Source organism: Cetorhinus maximus, chromosome 2 (assembly GCF_964194155.1).
Source record: "Cetorhinus maximus chromosome 2, sCetMax3.hap1.1, whole genome shotgun sequence".
Classification (NCBI taxonomy): Eukaryota; Metazoa; Chordata; class Chondrichthyes; order Lamniformes; family Cetorhinidae; genus Cetorhinus; species Cetorhinus maximus.
This window is the reverse complement of record NC_135880.1, coordinates 107,348,163-107,370,606: the sequence shown is the minus strand read 5'-3', so window position 1 is coordinate 107,370,606 and position 22,444 is coordinate 107,348,163. Positions and strand designations below refer to the sequence as shown.

At 42.2% G+C, this 22,444-nt stretch overlaps 1 protein-coding gene across 9 annotated transcripts in view; it reads left to right on the top strand.

Moving 5' to 3' along the window:
• Nucleotides 1-22,444, top strand: part of agtpbp1 (ATP/GTP binding carboxypeptidase 1) — a 360,842-nt gene that overhangs the window by 256,299 nt on the left and 82,099 nt on the right. For all 9 annotated transcript variants that reach the window (XM_078568039.1, XM_078568065.1, XM_078568001.1 and 6 more), the window contains 2 exons: nucleotides 3,700-3,880; nucleotides 11,148-11,277. In XM_078568039.1, coding sequence (XP_078424165.1) covers nucleotides 3,700-3,880; nucleotides 11,148-11,277 — 311 coding nt within the window. The remainder of the gene's footprint in view (nucleotides 1-3,699; nucleotides 3,881-11,147; nucleotides 11,278-22,444) is intronic.

The window sequence follows — 22,444 nt, the reverse complement described above, 5'->3', positions numbered from 1 at the left end:
AGATGAAGATCATGGTTTACTGGACAGCAGTAATCCCTATGCTCCTGTGGACTTCAGAGACTTGGATGACCTACAGCCAGCGCCTCAAAGCACTGGAGAACATAGTGCCTCTGCAAGAACCTCCAAATCTGGTGGCAAGAAAGGCGGTCCAACAGCAGCGTCCTGTCTCAAGCCAACTTTCCCAACATCGAGGTGCTAATCACTCAAAACAAACTCTGCTAGGGTGTGACATGTCATTTGTATGCTTGACACCAGAATCGCGAAGCAAATGTTCTACTCTGAACTCTGTCATGGACTCCCCAGGAGACAGAGGAAATCCTTTAGGGATGTCCCCAAAGCATCCCTGAAGAGGTCAAATGTACCCATCGACTCATGGGAGACACTGGATTGTGACCAACTAAAATGGAGACAACCCATTCAGGAAGGCACCAAACACATGAGAGTCTTCGTCGGGTGTGTGCAGGGGTGAAGACAAGATGGTTGAGGGAATGCACACTCCAAACAATCCATCTACCTTCAAGCACCACCAAACCCACATGTGGCACAGTTTACAGATCTTACCAGCCATTTCAGCGCCCATCAATCTGGAGTGGGAGCAAGTCATTTCGATCCTGAGGGACTGCCTAAGTAGAAAGTGATCATAATTCAATTAGAAATTCAGCATAATTATGGAAAAGGACAAAGGTAGACCAGCAGTAAAGGTTCTCAACTGGGGAAAGACCACTTTTAATAAGCTGAGATGTGATTTTGCAAAATTAGACTGAAAATAGTTGCTTGAATCTAAGTCGGTGGTAGTGGCAGGCATTTTAGAAGGAGATAATGAGGGTTCAGAATAAATATCTGCCATAAAGAAAAATGGTGGAACTCCTAAATCTAGAACTCCCTGGATGCCAAGGAGCATGCAGGATAGAATAAAGCAAAAAGGGAAGCTTATGTCAGATACCAAGTAGTCAATACTGCAGAAAGCCTAGAGGAGTATAGAATGTACAGGGGTGACATTTAAAAGAAAATTAGGGAAGCAAAGAGGGGGCATGAAAAATATTGGCAAGTAAAGTCAAGGAAAACCCAAAGATGTTTTATAAATACAAAATGAGTAAGAGGATTACCAAGGAAAGAGTAGAGCCAATTAGAAACTAAAAAGGTAACTTTTATGTGTGGAGGCAGAAAATGTGGGTGTGGTTCTTATTACATTGTTCCCATCATCTCTAAAGAGAGGGGATGATATAGATATCTTAGTTGAGGAGGAGTGTGAAATATTGGAGAATGAACATAGAGGAAATATGAAATGGTTAAGCATCTTCAAAAGCAGATAATTCTCCAGGCCCAGATGAAACATATCCCAGGCTACTAAGAGAAGTAAGCAAGGATAAAGCGAAGCTCTGACAATCATTTTCCAATCCTCTCTGGCTAAAGATGTGGTGTCAGGAGACTGGAGGACTGCTAACATGCCATTGTTTAAAAAGGGAAAAAGAAATAGACTGAGCAATTATAGATTAGTTGGTCTAACCTTGGCGGTGGACAAACTATTGGAAAATTCTCAGGAACAGTATTAATTGTCATTTAGAAAGACGTCGATTAATCAGGATGGTCAGAATGGACTTGTTAAGGGAAGATTATATCTGACTAATGTAGTTGAATTTTCTAAAGAGGTATCAAGGAGGGCCAATGAGGGAAGTGTGTTTGGTATAGTCTGCATGTATTTTAGCAAGGCTTTTAACGAGGTTCCACATGGCAGGACTGGACGGAAAATTAAAAGCCCATGGGATCCAAGGGAAAGTAACAAATTGGATCCAGAATTGGCCGTGTGGCAAAAATCAAAGGATAATAGTCCACACGTGTTTTAGCGACTTCAGGGCTGTTTCCAGTGGGGTTCTGCAATTAGGGTTTATTAAGAAGTTTGCAGATGGTAAGAAAATTGGCTGTGTGGTTGATACTGAGGAAGAAATCTGTGGATTGCAGGAAGATATCAATGGGACCTGTGATATGGGCAAAAGAGTGGCAAATGGAATTCACTCGGAGACGTGTGAGGTAGTGCATTTGGAGAAGGCAAACAAGGCAAGGGAATACTGAGGTGGGATTTTGTAGGATACTGAGAAGTGTAGAGGATCAGAGGAATCTTGTAGTGCATGTCAACAAATTGCTGAAGGTAGAAGCAGATGTAGGAAAGGTAGTTAAGAAGGCATATATAACACTTTCTTTAGCTGAGGCATAGAATATATGAACAGGATTGTTATGCTTGAACTGTATAAAACATTAGCTAGGCTTCAGCTAGAGTACTGCTCACAGTTCTGGTCACCCACATCACAGGAAGGATGTGGATTGCACTGGAGAGCATGTAGGGAAGATTTACAAGGATGTTGTTAGGGCTGGAGAATTCTAGTCATGAGGCAAGGCTCGATAGTCTGGGGTTGCTTTCTTGGGACAAGGGAGGTCAGAGGAAAATTTAACTGAGACGTTCCCACTCTGGAGTTGTGGGTCCTGAAGTGACTAAAAACTCCAATGCTGAATCTGCACACTCTGTCACAGGTGTGGGGGAGGTAGTTTTTGATCGGGCGGGTGGGATGCTCAGATTTAGGTACGCTCCTTCCACTGTTCATGCTTAGCCTCCACCTGCGTCTGTCAGAGATGTTCAAAATGATTGGAACCTTCGCAGATGCTTCTTCTCCAGTTTGGTTGGTGTCAAGCGAGAGATTTCCACAAATCAGTGGGGATGTTTCATTTTTTCTGGGAGGCTTTGAGGACGTCCCTGATTCCTCTGCCCTGGTAACCACTCTCCGTGACGAAGCTCGGATCAGAGAGCTTGTTTTGGGAATCTTGTGTCAGGCATGCAGATGATGTGACCCGTCAACATAGCTGACTAACTATAACCAGTGCCACGATATTGGGGATGTTAGCCTGAGCGAGGACACTGATAATGGAACACCTATCCTGCCATTAAATTTGGAAGATTTTGCAGAGGCATTGCTGGTGATATTTACCCAGGGATTTTTTTCTGCTGTATGTTGTCCATGTCTGTGCCACATACAGGAGGGCATTGAGGTGCCTAAGATAATGAGTGACCTAGATGTGGTAGGAAGGATGATTTTCCTTAGCAGAGAGGTCAATAGCAAAACATAGATTAAAGTAATTGGTAGCGCAGTGCGTGTAGCTACATCACATGGGCTGCAGCGGCTCAAGAAGGTGGCTACCCACCATCCCCCCAAGAGCAGTTAAGGATAGGCAACAAATTCTGGTCTTGCTAGCAAAGCACACATCCCATGAAAGAATTAAAAAAGAAGGATTTAGATTAAGTTGAGAGATTTTCACCAATAGGGTGGTGGGAGGTCTGGAATTCTGTCTGAAAAGGTAGAAGATGTACAAAACCTAAACACATTTAAAAAGTACTTGGATATGCACTTGAAATGCCATAGCCTACAAGGTTACCAATCAAGTGGAATTAGACTGCATAGACTTTTCTAGGCTGACACAGACACAGTGGACCAAATGGCTTCCTTCTGTGCTCTGTATTTTTATGATTCTAACAGAGATATTTGGATGGCAACCCAGGATGAGGCCCTGGTTAAATTAACCAAGGGTTGCCGAAGCCATTTGTAGCATCCCTTGTTACTGTTTGCCTGTCATGATTCACATTATATGATTACCAATATGTGAAGCTGTTAATTTTTATATTAAAAAACCATAATAACACAATTTCTGCAGGAAATCGATCTTACATTTTCTTAACATCTCGTGTACATCCTGGAGAAAGTAATTCCAGCTGGGTGATGAAGGGAACTCTGGAATTTTTAATGAGCAACAGCTTGGCAGCTCAAAATTTGCGGGACTCCTATATTTTCAAAATTGTACCTATGCTGAACCCAGATGGAGTCATTAATGGAAGGTGAGGCAAGCCTGTCTACATTAAACTATTTTATATAATGTTTGTACAGTTTTAACAAATGTGTGTAAGAATTGATAGTTTTAACAGTTCATTTTCTAATTATTAATTATAAATAATTTAGGAAGATCTTCAAGAAAAAAGACATCTAGGAAACAGAGTATCTCCATTTCAATTACTTCTATTGACTCGACTTTCACTATTCCACATTATATAAATGCTCATCTATTCTAAATTGTTAAAGCACTCTTTGTTAGTACTACTTTTCCGGTCTCCTCCCATTTTATAAGTTTGCAATTGTGTAAATGTACATATGTGAACAATAATGGACAGCAAAAGACTTTGGTGCATCCAACCTGTTCTATACAACTGTGATACCTTATGGATCACAGGATACACCTCATTGCACCCCACCCAAAGCCAGTTGATCTCTTGGGAGAGGTGAAAAACCAGATTAAAAATGCAGATCAATTTGGAGGGAACAAAGTCTGGGAAATTCCTGACTGATCCTCTTAGCTGACCAAAACAAATTCAGGAGATCATGTTACCCTCTTAATTCTGTACAGTACCTACCTTTTGTAAGAAATGATCTCTGCCCCAGCCAGAAATTGGTCCAGTTCTTACTTGGAGGAATTCAGCAAACAGCCATTCGTCACAAGAGCCAGGTATAGAACCACCTCCTGACTTCTAATCTGCATCTGGCCTTTTACAACTTAAAATTATGATGTCTGGTCCTGCCTAAGCAATTTAATTTGAGCAAACTGCACTTCGATCACAATCAATTCTATTCATCATCTTACAAACTTTGATCAGATCACCCCCGAGCCTACATTTCTTTAACGTGTCGAGTCCCGACTTCTTTAGCCTATCATGATACATAAAATGCTTTAAACCAGATATTAAGTGTAATAATTCTTCACTGCACCCCTACCAAAGCCTCAATAGCACCCATCAAGTGAGGAGACCAAAATTGGACACAGCATTCTTAGGTCTTGAACAAGGACAAAAGCAAATATTTACACACACACTGTGGTCACAGATAAAAAGCAGATTATAAATTCAGGTGCATAAGTGGAAGAAAAAAGAAACAAGTGCCTAGGTAAAGCACTGAAAGTATGATTGTTGAGAATATTCAAGAACCCAAGCAGATTTTGAACTATATATGTGCAGTAAGCAAAGTTTTAAAAAAAATTATTGGCCCAGTTAAATACTGGCATTTGAAAAAAGTCTGAAAGCTATTAAGTAGCTTAAATCTGCCTTTACCTCAGAAGTAGGCTTACCAAATCTAATATTGGATGTTCCTGGGTGATTGATCACCTGCTGCTTAACCACGTGCTCCTGACCATGAGACAACCAATCACCTAACACTTAACCTGCAGTTTGCATGTAGTATTGCATTTGCTTTACCCTTGTAAAGATCAGGTTCGCTGTAGTTAAGTGTCTTTGCTCATGGTTTCAAGTCAGCATCTACCATGCAAAAAGTTTTGAAAACCATGAGCAAGTGAAAAATAAAGCACGTAAGGAACAAATTGTGAACTCCAATTTCCTCCTAGGTTGCTAGCAGTGTTACCCAAGAGTACCCATGAATCTTCCATTCATGGAGATTCACAGCAAATCCACCAAGGTTGACAAATCTAACTGATTGACACCATTGAGTTGTGTCTGTGAACTGTGTAAATAAATAATTTAGCTTACATGTGCATTGTTAGTCTTTTGCTTTAGGAAGGTTTACTGATTTTGAAATAAAAACTCTCTCAATTTGCCCTAGTGTTGGGCTCTAATTGTTTCCCTGACTCTTTTTAAAAACTGAAAAACTCCCATAGAAAGCTTTTTGAATCACCGATAAAAAGTGACTTTGAAAGGTCCTTATAGGATCAAAACTCTGATGAGCAAATGATATGTACATATACTTGATTGTGTTTATAATATATATAAGAATGTTAATGTTAAGAATATGTGTATGAAGTTTGCATATTGTAATTTTCATCTGTATCTATTAAATGTAGTACTGTTCATGACCTTATAAAACACACATTTTCTAACCTAACATGAACAGCATCATGATTAATAAACTGGAGTGAAATAATACCAAAACACACCAATATGATTGAATGTAGATTTTCTAAGCCATGCATAGAGACTTTCTATTTGCAGAGGTCAGCAAATGTCATTCAATGTAGACTAAAGTAGAGTTTCTAAGCATGATGCTCTTGAATTGAGATAGGTGATACCATAATATATAATTATCTACAGGGCTTAACAATGTGACTTTAAATATCCATCAGGTTTATTTAATTTAATGACTGTTCCAAGTCTTTGTTCCTCCCTTTTACTTCCATTCCCCTGTCTGGTCATTCTGTCTGACTCTGATAATTTAATTTCTGAAATTATTATTCTTGCCCTTATTAGGATGCAGTTGGATGCACTGTTAAGGTGACTTGGTCATTTTATAAGTTTCAGTGGACAGTCTTCAGCAGTGCAGCAGGTTCCTGTTCAGCCCAATGCAAAATTGTCCCATTCCACTAGGAATGAAATCTTCTCCAGAAATTGAATAATATTTTGCACTCACCTTTTACTTCGAAGATTTTCTGCCTTTCTTCAAAAGACCTGGTTGAAATGTGGATAGGAGAGTGTCAGTTGGATTAAGCAATGGGAAAGATGTACACGGGCACTACTTTTCTCTACTTTTCTCTTGGGTTACTAATAGTAGCTGATTGGGTTACTAATAGCCTGACTGATTCATCTTCCATTCCATGAGTTGCATGGACAGTCCATGAGGATTAGCAGCCCAATCAGGAAAAGGGAAGTTTGCTCACGACAGACAGCAAGTATCGAAGAATGGCAGTTGAGAACCTAGATAGTATACAAATAAAGATAGATATGACTAAGTTCCTAATTTGGGCAGTATGAGTTCTGGAGAAAATGTGGATTTAAATTAACAATTTTTGAAATTACTAAACTTACTTTCTGAGGATCATAAAAATAATCATATTTTTAAAAAATGCCTGTGCAGATATCTGGTTATAAATGGGATTGGTGATGATAACATCATCTTGCCTTTATGTAGCACAGTTAATTTGAAATGTCCCAATGTGCTTCACAGGGTGAGGGCATAAAAATATGTATGCCAAGCCAAAGAAAAGGAGCATTTAGGAAAGGTGATCAAAAACTTATTCAAAGAGGTAAATTTTAAGGAGAAATTTAAAGGAGAAGAGGAAGGTGGAGGAATTTAGCAAGGGAATTCCAGAGAGTAGAACCTAGACAGTTGAAGGCATGATGGCCAATAGCTGGATAAAAAGAAAGGGGATATGTATTGGAGACCAGAGTTACAAAAGTAGAGTTAAGTGGTGAAGGTTGTAGCTCTGGAACAGGTCAGAATGATGAAGAGACTTCAGTATATGAGAGGAGTTGAACATACATATAAGAATTTTAAATTTGAAGCTCCAGGAGATTAATGGCCAGAGGTGATGTACAGGCAAGACAGGGTATGTGCAACAGAGTTTCAGATGTGCTAGTTTATGGAGCCTGGAAAATGGGAAGCCAACTGGGAGAGAATTGAAGAAATTGAATTTTGAGGTGACCATGAGATATAGAAGGGTTTTGTTTTGTAGATAGGCTTAAGAAGGTTTGATGGTGGGCAATGTAATAGGAGTGGAAGTAGGTAGCTTTTTTGACAGGTTTTGGGATTGGAAGCTCAGCTCAGAGTCAAATATAACGCTGAGGAAGTCACACCATTGGACATTGAACAAGCAATCTGAAAACACAGAGTCATTGTAAGATATTCAAACAGGGAGTTGCAATAGACATGGGCACTGATCTGGATAGTGACAATCTCTAACTCCTTTCTCCTAAGGTCTTTAACTTTTAGTTAGTAAGGACATAGGGATTTAAGGGTGGGATTTTTGAAGAAGAAAGGTCTTAAAAGAGGGAAGCAGTGCCTGAGGTGAGCAAACCATTTGCGGTATCACTTTGTTTGTGTGCAAGAAAGAGAAGCTGAATGATCAGGAATTACTAATGAGGTTGAGGAAGGAGGAGTTAGGCCTCATAGATGAGATGAGTTTGGAGGAAAAAAAATAGAGATGGGAATTCAGGGCAAGAGTGACCGAGGGAGCCGAGAGAGGTTTGCTTTATTTGCAAGGAGAAATGGGGGAAGCACCTGGTTAGGTAATGTCTAATATGATAGAATTTACCTTGCAATTTGAGAGGAAAAAGCTGGAATCAGATGTAACGGTATTACAGTTGAATAAAGGCAACTACAGAGGCATGAGGGAGGAGCTGGCCAGAATTGACTGGGAGATGAGCCTAGCAGGAAAGACAGTGGAACAGCAGTGGCAGGAGTTTCTGGGAGTAATTTGGGAGACACAGCAAAAATTTATCCCTAGGAAGAAGAAGCATTCTAAAGTGAGGACAAGGCAACCATGGCTGACAAGGGAAGTCAGGGACAGCATAAAAGCTAAAGAGAAAGCATACAACGAGGCGAAGAGCAGTGGGAAACCAGGGGATTGGGAAGCCTACAAAGACCAACAGAGGACAACTAAAAAAGAAATAAGGAGGGAGAAGATTAAATATGAGGGTAAACTAGCCAGTAATATAAAAGAATATTGCAAGAGTATTTTTAGACATATAAAGGGTAAGAGAGAGGCAAAAGTGGAGATTGGGCCGCTAGAAAATGACGCCGGAGAAGTAGTAGTGGGGAACAAAGAAATGGCGGAGGAACTGAATAGGTACTTTGCGTAAGTCTTCACGGTGGAAGACACGAGTAACATCCCAAAGTTCAAGAGAGTCGGAGGGCAGAGGTGAGTATGGTGGCCATTAACAAGGAGAAGGTGCTAGGATAACTGAAAGGTCTGAAGGTGGATAAATCACCTGGACCAGATGGATTACACCCCAGAGTTCTGAAGGAGATAGCTGAAGAGATAGTGGAGGCGTTAGTGGTGATCTTTCAGGAATCACTGGAGTCAGGGAGGGTCCCAGAGGACTGGAAAATGGCTAATGTAACTCCCCTGTTTAAGAAGGGAGTGATGCAAAAGATGGGAAATTACAGGCCGATTAGCCTGACCTCGGTCGTTGGTAAGATTTTAGAGTCCATTATTAAGGATGAGATTTCAGAATACTTGGAAGTGCATGGTAAAATCGGGCAAAGTCAGCATGGTTTCATCAAGGGGAGGTCATGCCTGACAAATCTGTTAGAATTCTTTGAGGAGGTAATGAGTAGGTTAGACAAAGGAGAGCCAATGGCTGTTATCTACTTGGACTTCCAGAAAGCCTTTGACAAGGTGCCGCACAGGAGGCTGCTCAGAAAGATAAGAGCCCATGGTGTTAGAGGCAAGGTACTAGCATGGATAGAAGATTGGCTGTCTGGCAGGAGGCAGAGAGTGGGGATAAGGGGGTCCTTCTCAGGATGGCAGGCGGTGACGAGTGGAGTTCCGCAGGGGTCAGTGTTGAGACCACAACTTTTCACTTTATACATTAATGATCTAGATGAAGGAACTGAGGGCATCCTGGCTAAGTTTGCAGATGATACAAAGATAGGTGGAGGGACAGGTAGTATTGAGGAGGCGAGGAGTCTGCAGAAGGATTTGGACAGGTTAAGAGAATGGGCAAAGAAGTGGCAGATGGAATACAACGTGGGGAAGTGTGAGGTCATGCACTTTGGTAGGAAGAATAGAGGCATAGACTATTTTCTAAATGGGGAGAGAATTCAGAAACCTGGAGTGCAAAGGGACTTGGGAGTCCTAGTCCAGGATTCTCTTGAGGTTAACTTGCAGGTTGAGTCGGTAGTTAGGAAGGCAAATGCAATGTTGGCATTTATTTCGAGAGGACTAGAATATAAAAGCAGGGATGTGCTGCTGAGGCTTTATAAGGCTCTGGTCAGACCACATTTAGAATATTGTGAGCAATTTTGTGCCCCGTATCTCAGGAAGGATGTTCTGGCCCTGGAGAGGGTCCAGAGGAGGTTCACGAGAACGATCCCAGGAATGAAAGGCTTAACATATGAGGAACGTTTGAGGACTCTGGGTCTATACTCGATGGAGTTTAGAAGGATGAGGGGGGATCTGATTGAAACTTACAGAATACTGAAAGGCCTGGATAGAGTGGACGTGGGGAAGATGTTTCCATTAGTAGGAGAGACTAGGACCCGAGGGCACAGCCTCAGAGTAAAGGGAAGACCTTTTAGAACAGAGATGAGGAGAAACTTCTTTAGCCAGAGAGTGGTGAATCTATGGAATTAATTGCCACAGAAGACTGCGGAGGCCAGGTCATTGAGTGTATTTAAGACGGAGATAGATAGGTTCTTGATTGGTAAGGGGATCAAAGGTTACAGGGAGATGGCGAGAGAATGGGGTTGAGAAACTTATCAGCCATGATTGAATGGCGGAACAGACTCGATGGGCCGAATGGCCTAATTTCTGCTCCTATGTCTTATGGTCTTATGTCTGTCTGAGTGCTTAAGAAATCCATGAACTTCTTGCACATGTTCTTGGACATAACTGGCAGGGAAGAGAATTTAAGAAGGTGATTAGGATTAGAATCTGCAATCATTTTTGTCCTCAAGCATGATTTTAGAGCAATAGATAGTATTGCCAGAGGAGAGTACAGCCTGGTGCAGCTTGATGTGGTCAAACTAGATCTGCTAATAGATGGCTGAACCAGTTGTGTGCCAAGTACACTCAAGTTTGCAGTTTTCGACTTAAGGCAGTAAAGGTAGAGGTAGTCTAAAAGCAACGGCAAGGATGGAATCTGCTGACAGGTTTGCTGAATATACTCCTGATTGCCAATTGTTGAAGAAAGAAACCAGAACCAGTCTTTACTTGGAATAGATCTATTCACAGAGTAAAACATTGCAGGTATATATCTTTTGTGCCAGTAAGTGTCTCTTTATATGTGCTCAAGTAACCATCCAATCAATGCCTTCCATCTGTACACTTAACCTCAGTTGATACAGTTAACAATAAAAGCATCAAAGTGGTGGTGAATGTGCTGCAGAGATGTTGTGGCATGTACGAGATTATAGAACGCTGCATTGCATTTCTGATTTTCCTGGAATATAAAAATCTCATGTGAAAGAACACATTCAGTCATGAACAATGAATGTAGGATGTAAAATTGAATAGATATTTTAGCTTTGTTTACTTTATCTTAAAGTGTCTCTCTTTGGAAGATTAAATGGATGTACGGGGAGTTAAAGATGGAGCATTTCTTTCTATGGAAAAACTTGACTTAAAAGGCTTTCTAGTTAGTTCATTTTTCTGTATACTCTGTTTTGTAGCCACCGTTGCTCCTTAAGTGGTGAAGATCTTAACCGCCAGTGGTTAACTCCTAACCCTGAACTTCACCCAACGATTTACCATACCAAGGGCTTGCTGCAGTACTTAGCCAGTATACAACGTACTCCTCTGGTAAGTACAAACACATGAGCTCTTTAGCTCCAGTTAGAAACAATATTAGATTCTATATCAGTTCATCTTTCACATATAATTGGGAAAAAAAATCCGTCCTCTGAGGCAAAAAAAACCATCTTTAGTAGCACTGCTTTTTAAATTCTGCACCTTCCTTTCATTAACTCTCAGAGCTCACATTGAGGGCTGGATTTAGTGCTACCGTCACGGCACCCAGAAGTCAGGGATCTGGCATGGGTTCACGGTGTTTGGCCAAACCCAATTACATTGCAGCCAAGCTCATTAAAATGAGTGGACTTGCTGTCGGATCGCATGGCAGGGGACAGCTTTGATGGTGGGAAGCCTGCATCACCTGATGGCCGTGCAGGAGCTGATGCCATATACAAAGGGAACCCGTCCCTGTGTTAAGAGTTGGAAATTGTCTTGCAGACTTTCCAAAATAGCTGTGCAGTTTAAGGCTCCAGCATCTGAATTTCTGTTGCTCCAGCACAAAAAGATATGCAAGGAGAAATTCCACCAAAGTCTCACAAGATCAGTGGGTTCAACTGAGGTCTGAGCTGTCACTGTTCAGCCAGCTCATCCCCTCCATTCGAGGATGAAGACGGCAGCAGATTCACATGCTGCCATGAATTCTCTCTTTCCTTGCAGACTGTCTCTTAAGGGTCCAATCCTTAAAGACTCAGATCTGCGCTGCCACTTTAAGGGATGGCCCCTCTGCACCTCAGTTGTGCACTGCCCCTTTAAATTTTGGTCCCAGTACTTTTAGGTTCTGAATTTCCTGACTGAGACTCAGCTCCTCAGTGTCACCTAAACATGTTTTTATATAGAAGTTGTCTCCGAGATAGATCTTGTGCCCTGTGACTCAGTCTCCAGGAAGTCCAAAGGACTCTCACAGTGAGCAATGAAGCCACATATAAGTAGCCAGTTTTCAGTGGGTGGGTTATTGAAAGAACACGAATTTCACTAAATTTGGGTGGCAGGATTAGATTGTATCGAATTGCATTTAAACTATATGCTTGTGGGCAATTAGACAAATCAATAAGCTTCCCACCGCTAAAATATGGGTTTCCCGTTTTGTTACCTTTGTACCTCTGGCTGAAACGCTTACAGTTTTCCTGCTGCTGGGAGACCGCGCGGCCTTGTGCACAATTCTCTGTGCCCGCCTGCTATTTTGGCTACTCCAGTGGGTTCCACAAAATCCAGCCCTGAATGTTTTGTCTGAATCATACATGATTAAAAAAGAGTTTTTCACCAAAAGGTTTAGTTCCATACAGTTCAGCTATTTTTTTTTAGTTTTGCAACACCTTGCAGTTCTATTGGTAAATTCAATCTTGAATGTGTCCATCAGTGCCATTATTTTCATGCTCTTTGCAAATCTTTGTAAATTAAAAAAATATTTTTTAACTAGAAATTGTTTTTCACCAAAAACGGGCGGCTGTTTTAAATCATTCAAACTCAACTCTAGCTTGATAAATCTAGCATATCTTGTTAAAAATAAACTGAGTACTACAGTGAAGTTTGCTTAATCCCAGTATCTATTTTACTACAGCAGTTATTTTTAACCAAGCTATGTGAACACTTTATCATAACTGATTCATATCTCCTGTGGTATTATAACAGACATTGGAAAGAAATAGAAGCAGGACCAGGCCATTTGGCACTTCGAGCCTGCTTCACCATTCAATAAGATCATGGCTGATCTGATTGTGATGCTAACTTTACTTTCCTGCCTGTTCCCCATAACCTTGACTCCCTAATAGATCAAAAACCTGTCTGCTCAGCCTTGAATATTTTCAATGACCCAGCCTCCACTGCTCTCTGGGGAATTCCAAAAGTTAAGAACTCTCTGAGAGAAGAAATTCCTCCTCATCTTAGTTTTAAATGGGAGACCCTTTTATTTTGAAATGTGCCCCCTAGCTCTTGATTCCCCCACAACGGGAAATATTCTCTCTACATCTACCCTGTCAAACCCCCTCAGAATCCTATATGTTTCAATAATATCATCTCTTATTCTTCTAAACTCCAATGAGTATTGGCCCAACCTGCTCAACTTTTCCTCATAAGACAACCCTTTCATCCCATGAATCAATCTAGTGAGCCTTCTCTCACTGCCTCCAATGCAAGCATATCCCCCCCCCGCTTAAAATAAATAGACCAAACTGTACACACTTCTCAAGACATGGTCTCAGCAATGCCCTGTACTGTTGTAGCAAGATTTCCTTACTTTTATACTCCATCCCCCTTGCAATGAAGGTCAACATTCCATTTACCTTCCTGATTACTTGCTGTACCCATATGCTAACTTTCTTGTGGATCGTTTACAACGGCACCCAGATCCCTCTGTACCACAGTATTCTGCAGTCTCCCTCCATTCAAATAATTTTCTGCTTTTCTATTCTTCCCATCAAAGTGAGCAAACTCAAGATTTTCCCACATTACACCCCATTTGCCAAATTCTTTTCCCACTCACTTAACCTATCTATATCGCTTTTCAGACTCTTTGTTCTCACAATTTGCTTTATATCATCGGCAAATTTGGCTACAATACGCTCTGTCCCTTCATACCTCAGGAAGACAACATTCATCACCCCAACCCTGCTACTCGTCCAGTGCCTTCACTGTTGCCTGTCAGTCAATCAACCCATGCTGAATGATGCAATCTGTACTCTGCTTTCTAGGCTCATAACTACTTGAGATGTTCCTCCCAGGCCACCTGCACTCTCCTCCACTGAGAGCCATTAGCCTCCCACCAGCCATGCTGCAGCAACTAGGGTAGCAGAAGAGCAGACAAGTGCAGGTGGAAGATAGGCACTAAAGGAAAGCACAGGGGTGACTTTTTTATGCAATATGGCATTATTTCTTTCAGATTTAGTTTGAAATGTTTATTTTATGGTGGCTTTCATTTTTGCATTGTGTCCAAGCGGATGTTGTGCTGGTCAGTGACACAGGAATATAACGAGTGGGTGGTAAATGTGGAATTGGAGTTGCAGTCAGTGGTATTGCTCCCAAATGACCTCTTCACTAGACAGCTGGGCAGAAGGGGCTGTCTAGCTTGTTTCCTCTCTTCATCTTGCTCTTTCTCATCTTACTAATCGCTCTGCCTGCTTCTCTCTGGCAAAAGAGAACAAAGTATAGTTAGTTCTGACTGAATAGACACCCTAAGTGACTTCCTTTATGCAACAGTAAATGACAAGCTTTGCAATGTTGCAAATATCCCTAGCTTCAGCCTGGTAGGAACCATTTGCAGTTTATCACCAAGGTCACCTTCGTAGCCATTAGTAGTGCGGTCCTTGCCCTACTCTGTAAGGATGTCCTTACTAAATTGTACATATTTTGCACGTTGGACTGGATTGAGAGGGGCTTAAAGTTTGAAACACGTGGTTCCCGACTCAAGACTGCATCCAACTTGCCAATATTCTGCTTTAAATGAGGCCTAAAGTTGAGCGGGTAGCCAACCCAATCTGTGGAGGTGGGTTGGAACTTGCTAATGAGGTTGCAAGCTTCAACTTTAACTGCTGTCGGCCACTTTCTCGAGCGTCGGAGCAAGGACTTGGTGAACTCAGGAGCTAAGTGTCTTCAAACCGATGTATAGGTAGGACAGTACCCTCTGAACCCCATGGGTGGATATGACCTCCTGCGAAGAGCCCCTCTTCCCATCTTGTTCCTTCTCCTCGCAGGAGTTTGTCTTGCTCTGTGTGGCCTCTGCTTATTCTCCAAGTGATACTGTTTTCCAAGATGATTGCATAGAATTGCACCCGTGTCTGGGAGTGTGTTTTATGCAAAAGCCTTGAAGTCAACAAAAAATTGTTCAGCCACAGCAGTCCATGTAGACACTGGCAACTTGAAACAATGATACAAACCACTAAAGACTAGTAGAATTGTATCAGCGGTGAGAAGAAGTCAACCAGCGACTAACCTGTAAGTAGTTTAAATAGCACTGGTGGGGGGTCCTTCTTGCTGCAGAACACAAGTTCAACTGAATGAGATTACAGGACCGTTAAACTACAGAATGGCACCAAAGGTGTAAAATCAGCCTTGCCACTGATTGACATCATATGCCTGCTGTGCAGACTACTGGTGGTTGTTTGCTGCATCCACACTAACACCCTCACCAATATGGCATCTGGGGCGATTCACCCTAAACATGTGTGTCATGCTGCAAACGCTGTTTTGGAGCTCCAAGGGCACTCGAGCTGCCCAGAAATTGGGTGCTAATGAGCCAAGTTTCTTGTCCAAGACGCTGTATAGATATACATTTCCAAGGCAATGGCCATAGTGGGTTAAAGGGTGTTGGGGTGATGCTGGATACATACTTGCTTTTAAAGGATCTGGCATGAAGTTTTAAATGATTTGTTCAGACTCTCTTTTTGATTCCTGGAAAATATAGTTTTCCTAACATGGTGCAAGTATATAAAGAAACGTATTTGTTCACAGTTACTTCACTAAATGTGTATGTAACATCGGGAAGAAGGAAGATTCCGGATTCTGTAACTGCACAATTTTTTTTCGGAATAAAGTGGCTTATTATAGGAGATGAGAGAAATGTATTCAATTGCTGATCAGCTTTTGTAAGAATAGAAGAATTGGAAACTGGGACAGGTGAGTTGCAGAGGAGCCATTTCTGTGCTGAGCCTAAGTTTGTGGTTTAGTTAGTTTTAATTTGGGAAGTGCAGGAGCAGGTGCGCCCCCAACTGGGGGCACGTCGCCATTTTACGTGGGCGGGCCAATTAAGGCCTGCCCAGCGAGACATCCGCCAGGAAGCGCTATGTACTCGCTGTGTGGGCAGGGGGGATTCCCTCAGCCAGGATTGCACTCTTTCGCGCATGCACGCAACAGAGCGCACTGATCTCTCTGAGGCTAAGTGCTGCCTCAGGGAGATCAGCTCCGAATTAAAAATTGTAATACAGATGATAGAAAAATTTTCCTGACATGTCCTTTCATGTGACACTGTCACATGAGTTGGGAAATGTCCATAACTTTTTTTGAAACCTTTATTAAAAATTTAAATACCCTCATGAAACCTCATCCCGCCCGTGGATAAGGTTTCATGCTTTTTCTGAAGCCCGCCAAGGCTCCCGGCCTGCCTGCCAACCATAAGGTTGGATGGGCAGGTCCGTTAATGATTTTAATTAGTTTCTCAATGGCCTCAATAGGCCGTTGACAGGTCGGCAGGCGCACAGCTGACTCAGCTGTGCCCCCGCCAACCTGACAATGGAAATGAAGCGGGGTGACGTCGGGTGGAACTCCTGACGTCACCCCGCGTCATTTTACACGTCGGCGAGCGGCTCCGTCCCCGCTCACTGACGGGAAAATTCTTCCCTTGAAGTCTGAGATGGCTGCTTGCATTTTGTATTGTGCAACGTTTTAAGTTTGTATGGGAGATCTGAGTTGGAGTTCAAATGATTCAAGAATCTTATGTTGTTTGAATAAAGTGCTGTGGAGTCTGGGTGGGTGGAGGTTATGCTATAGAATGTAGCAGACTGTGGAACAAAAAACTCAGTAAGTCCCCATCAATGGAGAGGAATAAAGGGAAAATGTAACAGATCTGTAACAACAAAGCCTAAAGTAAAATATGACTATAATTCCTGTTAATGTACTGAGAAGATTTTCCTGCTCCTGAACCTGAGGATATTAGTTCACCTTGACACTGCAAGTTTAGAAAAAGTGAACATTTATAAGGGCAAAAACCCATATTCTGTGCCCAGGTGATTAAATAACCTTCAGAGCAGAAATAGGCAAGTCCTCCCCTGATGGTCGACCATTGCTGACTGCAGAGCCCTGACCTCTGAAATTCCTTGCCCAAATTTCCTCATATCGACTTTTAAGATCCTTCTTAAAACCTGATTATTTGATGACTCTTAATAGCTCATCTTTTGGCTTGGCATATTCTTTTATGATTTGATTTCTGAAGCACTTTGGGACATTATGGTATACTGAAGGTGCTATATCAATGCAAGTAGTTGTTGAAATCAGATATCTGCACTCCTCTAATTCTGGCCTCTTTTCTGCATTCCCCATCATATTTGCTCCACCACTATTGGCCGTACCTTAAGTCGCGTAGGCCCCAAGCTTTGGAATTCCCTCCACAAATCTCTCCGCCTCTACCTCACATTCCTCCTGTAAGATGCTTTTTAAAACCAAAGCTTCGACCAAGCTTTGGTTATCTTACTCAAAATCTCCTTTTGTGGCTCGGTGTCATACTTGTTTTATAATGCTCCTGAAGTGTCTTGGGATGTTTCATTACGTTAATGATGCTATTTAATTATAAATTTTTATTGTTGAAGTCAGATTTCTTTCTGAAGGTATATTTTAGCAAGCGCATAAAAGAGTAACCCTTTTTAAAAAAAAATGTTATTTACTGCTAGTCCATTAATCTTAACAGATGTATGGCAGATTTAATGTACTGATTGTTAATGTTGGGTTGACATTCTTGTCAAAACATGAAGTCATCCACAAAGCACCAACAGATCAGATTTTTTTTTTTGCCATTACAAAGGACAATTTTCCATTTTTTTTAAAGAAAGTGTAAGAAAGAGATACTTGAAATTAGTGAAATCTTGTGGTTTAAATGGCTGAAACTTCACTCATAGTTTTTATCAACTGACCTCTAATGTTTTCAACAAATCTCCTTTTTACCCATTATTTTCTTAATTGTGAACAGAGATTTTGGCATGAGTGTGGAGCATTTGCAATGCTCAAGTAGTTCCCATAATATGTAAATTAAGATATAACATGGCTTTACATGTTCTTTGTAATGAACCTTAGGAGCTTACAAGAAATGGTTTTTGCCGATATTTTATGAGGGAAAAGCCATTGTTTGAAAACTACTAGGACATTTGGTCCTCCCAGGAGATAACTACTTAACAACTAACGTAGTGACTACTGGAATCATAAATTATAAATATGTCACACTGAAATGTATTGTTCTATGGCAGAGTATTAAGCTTGAAGTAGTTCTTGTTGACAGTTTGTGTTTTCTTTCTTTTCTTGATTACATATATTAGTAATTTCATTTCATTTGTAAAGAGGCAGTTATAATGCTTGTAATAATATAAAGTGACTTCTTTGTTATTGTTTGTAATAATATAAAGTAACCTTCATTATTCAGTTTTTTATTTAAATTTACAGCATTATTTGCAAATGTATTTAAATTTATCATTTTTTGCAAATGTAAAACTAGTAGATTTTGTGACAGCTAATAATAGTTAGTTAAGCACTTCATTTTGTGTTTAGCTAACATTCTTTTCTCTAGAATATACTTCCATGTTACCTTCTCCCATGTGCCCCCATTCACCTTCTCCAATCCATTGTTTGATTAGGTGAATCCAACCAAACAATTAGGTTGGATAAAGCCAATACTAAATAAATTATTGTAGTTTTACGCCTAAAAATCTACAAAGTAACTGAATTTCTTAAAAGATGCAAAATTTAATTACATTTAAACAAATATTCCAATCGGTAGAACCAGAAAGAGGAAAATGTACTCGTAAAATATTCATGATATCACGTCCAACTTCCTATATGTCTCGCTGTAAAGTTCTCCTTTTTCTTGATTATTTTCTATCTTGCTCTTTACTGGCCTGACTCACTGGCACTATTCTGCATTGTGTATATGACAGAGGTTGCCTGTTTCTTTACATCGGTCAGCATATTACTCGTCTAGTATTCTTTATCCGAAATCTTCGCTGCGTTTTGGATTTCAGATAATTTTGGTTTTTGAATGCTGCGTATAAGCCTTGGCCCACTTACATTACAATGGCCAAAGCCTAGGCTAGCTATAGTCTGAATAATAAATGCGTGGTACCTGTAATAAGTTCCCACCTTTGGCGCCATCTGCGATCCTGCTTGTAGGAGAAGGGGTTTACAAGGTAAACAGTGCAGACAAACAACTAGACTTCCTGTGCTAAAGGTCAGGTGTGGTTGGCAAGGTTCATGTCGGCTCAGGTCAGAGACTTCCTCCGCTAAAGGTTGGGTGTAGCCGGTGAGGTTTGTGTCAGCTTGGGTCATGTCAGCTTGGCTTGGGTCAGAAACTTCCCATGCTAAAGGTCAACGAGGTTGAAAACAAGTGTGGTTTTTGGATGTGTTTGGATTTCCGGAAAAAGGATAGTCGAGCTGTATTTGAACCTTTATGTTTAGGCGGACCTGGAAGCAGCTGTTAGTGAATATTGACCCATAGATTGAGGAGATCAGGATTCAGCAGCAATATGAGCAAAACTCCAAGCCAAATTGGGAGAGAGAAAAAGGAGCTTTGTATGATAGAAATACTAGACAGCATGATGACAAGGCACATATTTTTTCCAAAAGCTTTTTGACGATGATTAAACAATGACAGACTTTAATGTGGAAACGCCATTCTAAAGTGTTTAAATAGGCAGCTTCAGTGTTCAATTTGATATAATAGATGTACCAAACATAATGCCAAATAAAAATATGGTTTGCAGAACATGCATGTACAAATTTTATATAGGAAGATTCTAAATATACATGTACATAAGATTTAGGAGTAAATCTTTGCCTTAGTGCTATAAATGCCCATTTGAGTATTGCTGAAAGAGAGACATGTCTAAGCTTTTTGTCTTGCACTCATCAGGACACTCACAAAAATATCGATATAAAGGGGAAATCAACAATTTATGCCTAATGTGAGGAGAGTGCTGATTGGTTGACAAGTGACATTGCCATGGAGAATGTACCACTATGATGACTGACAGTGAACTGTCAAGCATCGTGAAAATGACGACCTTAGACCTGTTCATGAGTTTGCGTGATATATAGTGTGAAATGATCTGACCAAGGTAACCCTATTTCAGCATCAAGCTTGTATGGTGAGCAAATGCCTCGGGGCCGATTTACAAGGTTGCTGATAAGACCAATGTTATAGCATGTGGAACTGTAAGAATCCCAACACATATATTGACCGGTGAAGGTAGACTGTGGTAGAAGATCCCTTGGCAGATTTCTCAACTAGTACGTCAAGGAAGGGGAGTTCATTTGACTGTTCCATTTCAGAGGTGAATTTGAGCACAGGATGGAGCCCGTTAAGACATGTAAGGAAATTGTTACATGCAGCTGCAGATTTAAATATAGCAAATGTATCATTCATATATCGGAAATATGCGAGGGGTAGGAGGTTAGGTGTCATTCCATTGAAGACACATTTCTCATGGAACCCAACAAAGATGTTTGCGAGAACTGGGCCTAGAGGGGATCCCTTGGCAGCACCATCTATTTGGGCATACATGGTGTCATTGGGCAGAATTTTCTGCCTGTCGGGCAGGCGGAGCAGGAGCAGCCGGGGGCGGTCGTGGACCAGATTAGCGCCATGCCGCCATTTTGTGCGGGCAGGCCAATTTAGGCCCACCCAGTGCATTTCCGACTCCCGTGAATAGCGGGAGTGTGCGGGCTGCGGCAGGCGTCCAGTGGTGACCCGACAGTCTGTTTAAAGGTAGGCCTGGCAGCCTCCTGTAGGCTGCTCACAATGGCCACTTCCAGGTCACACCGCAGGGGGTCAGCTGAGCAGGGTATGCTGGAGGGAAGGGCAGAGGAACAGGCCAGGCTGCAGGGTCTGCCACAGGAGCAGGGTAGGCCAGCGGGGGGGCCAATGTGCCCCTCGCTTTTCTGATGACTTCCTTACTACCCTCCTCAAGGAGGTGGCTGCATGGCGGGAGGTGTTGGTCCCCCAGGATGGGAGGAGGCGGCCCCCCCCACATGACCAAACGTGCATGGGAGGAGGTGGCGGAGGTGGTGAGCTCCCGTGATGCGGTGCACCTAGATCCAGTGCCGTAAGTGCTTCAATGATTTGTTGCGCTCTGGAAGGGTGAGTGCCATGTTGGCATTGGGCATTTAACCCAGCAGTTAGCCTTAGCCTTTGAGGCCCCCCACCAAGCCTTACTATCATGACTGCATTGAGTAATGTTGGGCATTTCTCGTATGCTAGGTGGGCAAGCAGATAGTACCCATGCTTACATCAGCCTGAGTGGTTCATGCGGAGATGGGTTCTCCCCCGCACCGCGTGTTGCTCTTAGTCGCTCATGACTCGTCTGGGGGCAACCTGCAGGAGATGCAGCTAGACGCATACTCAGAACTCCAACACATGTCCTTTTCAGGGTGATGAGATTGTCGAAGGGGAGCCTCAAGGTCTCATGGCCAAGAACCATCTGCTGCCTTTGAGGCTGCACATAGTTGCGCCTCCTTGCTATGGGAGCAAAGACCGTGTGTTTCATAAAGTGATGTACGCAGAATGTGTCCAAAGTGGCCGTTGGGGGCGGTTGGGAGCAGGCGTACTATCTTTTTGTGACTGATCAGCAGTAGCAGGGAGAGGAGGCACTGGAGGACTGATATGGCCTGCTGTGGTTAGGGTGCGGGGTGCGCATGCAGAGTCCATGTGCAAATTGCCGCAATGAATGGTCTTCTCTTTTCAGGAGAAGAATGCTCACATACGTGAGAGCGTTCGAGGACCGGAGGTGACCAGGTCCAGCTCATGATGTTAAGCCGTTTTGAGCAGGAGGCCCTGGAGCTTGAGAGGCACCATGTGCCCAGGCCAACTGGTGTCGGTGAGGCTGGGGTGGAACAGCCAGGCGTTTGAGGCCAGCAGTGACATCTGCTATGTCCTCCCAATGTCCATAGCAGTGATGATTGTTTGATTTGTAATTGTTGCAACATTGCTCGGTCACAGAGTGATAGAGTCAGAGGTGTGGATCATAGACAAATGTCTCTCGGCCCTTCAAAGATGCGTGCGTCAAGCACCTTCCAAGGTCGCCTTATCCCATTTCCCACCACTATCCCCGTGGCCTTATATGCCATGGCATCGCAACTGCACACCCAAATACTTATTACATGTTAGGAGGGTTTCTGTGTCCACCACCCTTTCAGGCAGTGCGTTCCAACACACTCTGTGTGCAAAAGTTGTTCATCACATCACCTGTCAACCTCACCCCTTACCTTAAATCTATGCCACCTGGTTACTCATCCCTCCACCAAGGGGAAAAGGTCCTTTCTGTCAACCCTATCTATGCCCCTCATAATTTTATAGACCTCAATAATGTCACCCCTCAATCTCCTCTGCTCCAGGGGAAATAACCCCAGTCTATGCTATGTCTCCTCATAAGTCAAACTCTCCAACCCAGCCAGCATCCTGGTCAACGACCTCTGCACTCTTTCCACTCCA